The sequence below is a fragment of a genome, unplaced genomic scaffold, assembly GCF_019419815.1.
Source record: "Pyrus x bretschneideri cultivar Hongxiangsu unplaced genomic scaffold, Pyrus_bretschneideri_v1 Contig25, whole genome shotgun sequence".
NCBI lineage: Eukaryota > Viridiplantae > Streptophyta > Magnoliopsida > Rosales > Rosaceae > Pyrus > Pyrus x bretschneideri.
In genome coordinates this window covers 504,310-507,836 of record NW_025999557.1, presented here as the reverse complement: position 1 = coordinate 507,836, position 3,527 = coordinate 504,310, and the positions used below count along the sequence as shown (strand labels likewise).

The 3,527-nt window shown below is 36.6% G+C and overlaps 1 protein-coding gene across 1 annotated transcript; it reads right to left on the bottom strand.

The window, feature by feature from the left end:
• Nucleotides 1-259: 259 nt before the first annotated feature.
• Nucleotides 260-1,070, bottom strand: LOC125478515 (translation initiation factor IF-1, chloroplastic-like). Its single transcript, XM_048586713.1, has one exon. It carries the CDS (start codon nt 948-950, stop codon nt 429-431), a length of 522 nt encoding a protein of 173 aa, XP_048442670.1. The 5' UTR covers nt 951-1,070; the 3' UTR covers nt 260-428.
• Between the last annotated feature and the right edge of the window lie 2,457 nt (nt 1,071-3,527).

The following is a 3,527-nucleotide window of genomic DNA, read 5'->3' as shown; positions in this document are numbered from 1 at the left end:
AGATTGAACCAGAAAATCATGCCACTGTTCCCACAAAACAAATGCATTCGCACTCTTGGATGCACTCAAGTTTCTGTGCTCGATTCCCCCTCCCTCAACATCGAAAATTTTTCGCCTAATAAGATGTCATTGAGGACAGAAGCAGAAATCTAACACTACTCTCCTTACCTACATTTGCAACACCACTCTTGTTTACACCAAGATTTCTCCATAGGATCAATTCTCACTACAATTTCTCAACCAAAACCAAAACCATGGATAACAAACACAAGAATCTACATTCGAATTCGCAACCCAAATCGAGATTTCAGTGACCAACCTCAAATTACATAACACAAAACAAATTCTCAGCATTCACAATTCAAAACACAAATGTTTCAGTGTCACTCGCAACAAAAAAAAAAAAAAAACCAAAAACAAATATTAGTTTAGGGAGAGTCCATAGGATCCTTCCTGGATTTATTTTTCATTTCGGAATTCTTCATCTTTCTTTTGCTTGGGTCGTCATCCTGTTTATACCTGAAAACAATACGACCTCTAGTGGTGTCGTACCGGCTGACCTCAACCTTAACTCTGTCTCCGATCAAAATTCGAATGAATTTCTTTCGGATTTTCCCAGAAATGTAGCCGATGATAGTGTCGGCGTTGTCTAATCGGATTCGAAACATACCGTTGGGGAGCGACTCCGTGACCAACCCTTCTTGGCTGAACTTCTGCTCGTCCACTCCCGGGGATTTGCTCGCGGCGACAACGAACGGGAACCGTTTGGCGCTGAGGAAGAAGTGGTTTCCGACAAGACAGTGGCTGCTGCTGCTGTTGGTGATGTGGAGATGGGACTGGGGTTTTGGGTTTGGTTGGAATTTGAGAGTTGATGGGGTGAGGGTTAGGGTTAGGGTTTTAGAGTGGAAGGGGGGAGAGTGGTGGAGGGAGGATGATGGCGAGGTTAACATGGCTTTTGGTGGTGGTGGTGGAAACGGTGTTCGCTTTTGGTGTCTGTTTTGTGGGTGGAGACAGGAAAGGGGAGGAGGTAAAGGGATTGGGTTTGGGGATTATTGAGGATTGTTTTGACTCATGAGTAAATATTGGATTCTGTCGAGGGTGAATATGTAGTTTCATTTTTCTCTTCTTTCTCATTTTTTTTTTTTTGTGTGCTAATAATCTCATCTTGTTGTCCTATTTTCTCATCTATATTTTAATAAAAATCTCAAAAGTAATAATAAAATGTTTATAATTTTATAAAAAAAACTTTTAAACCCCTACTCCATCGTCTCTCTCCGTCCTTGTTTCTCTGTTCCTTTTCATCTCTCTTTTCTCGGCTTCTACATTGACCACCACGACCGGAAGCACGAAGGCTCAGGAGGAGCATGACAAAGTTGTGGTGGTGGAGGAAGGGCAAGATGAGTGCTCCTCTCCCCTGGGGGCAAGTCACTTCTCGTTTGGGGCTTAAATTTCAATTTCCGTTGAATTTGAATGATTGTGGAGATTTAGAGCGTCATCATGGCGGTAATTAACTTTTTAGTTTGTTTTTTTTATTACCCCGAACTTCATTGCTTGATAGTTGCTACAAGTGCAAGTGACTTGTTGCCGTAGTACAAAATCTAGAAATACATAGCTTGTGGACAAGATTGAGAAAATGGTATTGGATTTTGGGATTTTGGGTTGGCTAATTGACGCGTTTTGCTGCTAGTGTTGTGATAAAGGTTATTTTTGGAATAACAAAGGGTGGGAAAATAAGATTTTGATTTTTTTTTTTAATTTTTATAGTGGGTGAGATTATAATGGGATGAAGAAATAAGACAATGGGGTGGGTCTAGTAGCACTCTTTTTTTTTTAGTATAACAATATTTTTACACTAAGGGAGAGGGAGTTTGGCTAAGTCATACAATAAACAGTTTAATTCGGTATCGAATTCACCAACTTCTCTTCTTCTAATTTTAAACATTCATTGAAAGAATTAACTTGGCGCTATTGAGGTGGAGTTTTTCTTCAATTCACTTCGTAGTAGGTTTATAGAATTTTGAAGTTATAATTAGAATTATTAATATTATATATAACTCTATAAAGATTATTTTTGCAAAACTTAAGTAAAATATTATATCGTTTAGTCATCAAATTATATAAAAAAAAATGGACGGATTTGATAAAAGTATTATGAACCGTTTATCTGTTTTCTACCGTTAAAATAAACTTAGTTTTAAGTAATTTATTTATAGAGATGATATTTACAAAATAATTTATAATATAAATAATTCTTATGATAAACACGTAATTTTATGAATCTAACTCGAAATAAATTGAGGAGGAACAACTCCTTAATCTTAAAGAGCCAAGCTCCCTTCTTTCTTAATGGCTAGAAAACTTATTAATGGTATGTAAAGTTTAAAAGGACGTGAATCTGAAACAACCAACCAAACTGGCCGATGCAAGCAGTAATGGTCGGTTTCATTTCGTTTTGACAAGAGAAATGTCATAATTTAAAAATTGAATCTAATCATAATTAATTATTTTGGTTACGGTTTTCAGCCTTTATAAACCAACCTGGACCGGCCACTTGCATATTTGTATTCGAATGATTTTTATTACTATACATGTAATCTTTTTATTGGCTTACTAGCCTCTTGCTTTATGCGTGTGGCAATTAACATTTTTATATATATTTTATTTAAATAATTAATTTACATATTTTTAAAAATTATTTAAAAAAAAAAGAAGAAGAAATGAGTTAATGACATGAAACCATCCACTAACGTGGGAGGTTTTTGTAGACATCGAAATTTCAGTGAAACAAATGTTCACCAACGTATTAAAGTTTTGACGTGTCAGGGCATACATGACATACGCCACGTGTCGTACAAACTGTACACATGGCATGTGACTCAACAAAATAGGAAGAAATATCCTTGGATGATTAAACAAGTTTTTCTTCTCAATTTGGGCAATGACAAGGTAAGCACATTTCAATTCATTACGGATCAAAGCAAGTTTTTCTCATTTGGGCAATGACAAAACAAGCACATTTCAAGTTTAAAATTGTATTAAGTGGGAAATTAGGCCATAAATAAGACCACTTCAATTTCAATATTGCATTAAGTGGAAAATTAGGCCATTTGTTAGACCACTTCAATTTCAATATTGCATTAAGTGGGAAAATTAGGTAATAGTGCTTGGGTGGGAAAATTTTGTGGTGGTGATTCACTCTCAAAGCCTATAAATAGGCTTCTCCATCAAGACAAACACACACACCAAAACCTTGAAGCCTTAAAGTTTTAAAGCTCTCAAGAAAATCCCGAAGGATCAAGAAAGCACTCTTCGTTCTTCGTCAAATCCTCCTTCAAGATCAAGCCCCAACGGCCCTTGAAGAACTTCCACCAACTCAAGATCAAGCCCCGATGGCCCTTGAAGAAAATGTTCATTGTTCATCATTCGTTCATCCTAAGATCAAGCCCCAACGGCCCTTTGGATCAACAACATCAACAAATCTACACATCTAACCGTTCTTCAAGATCAAGCCCAAAAGCTCTTGAAGA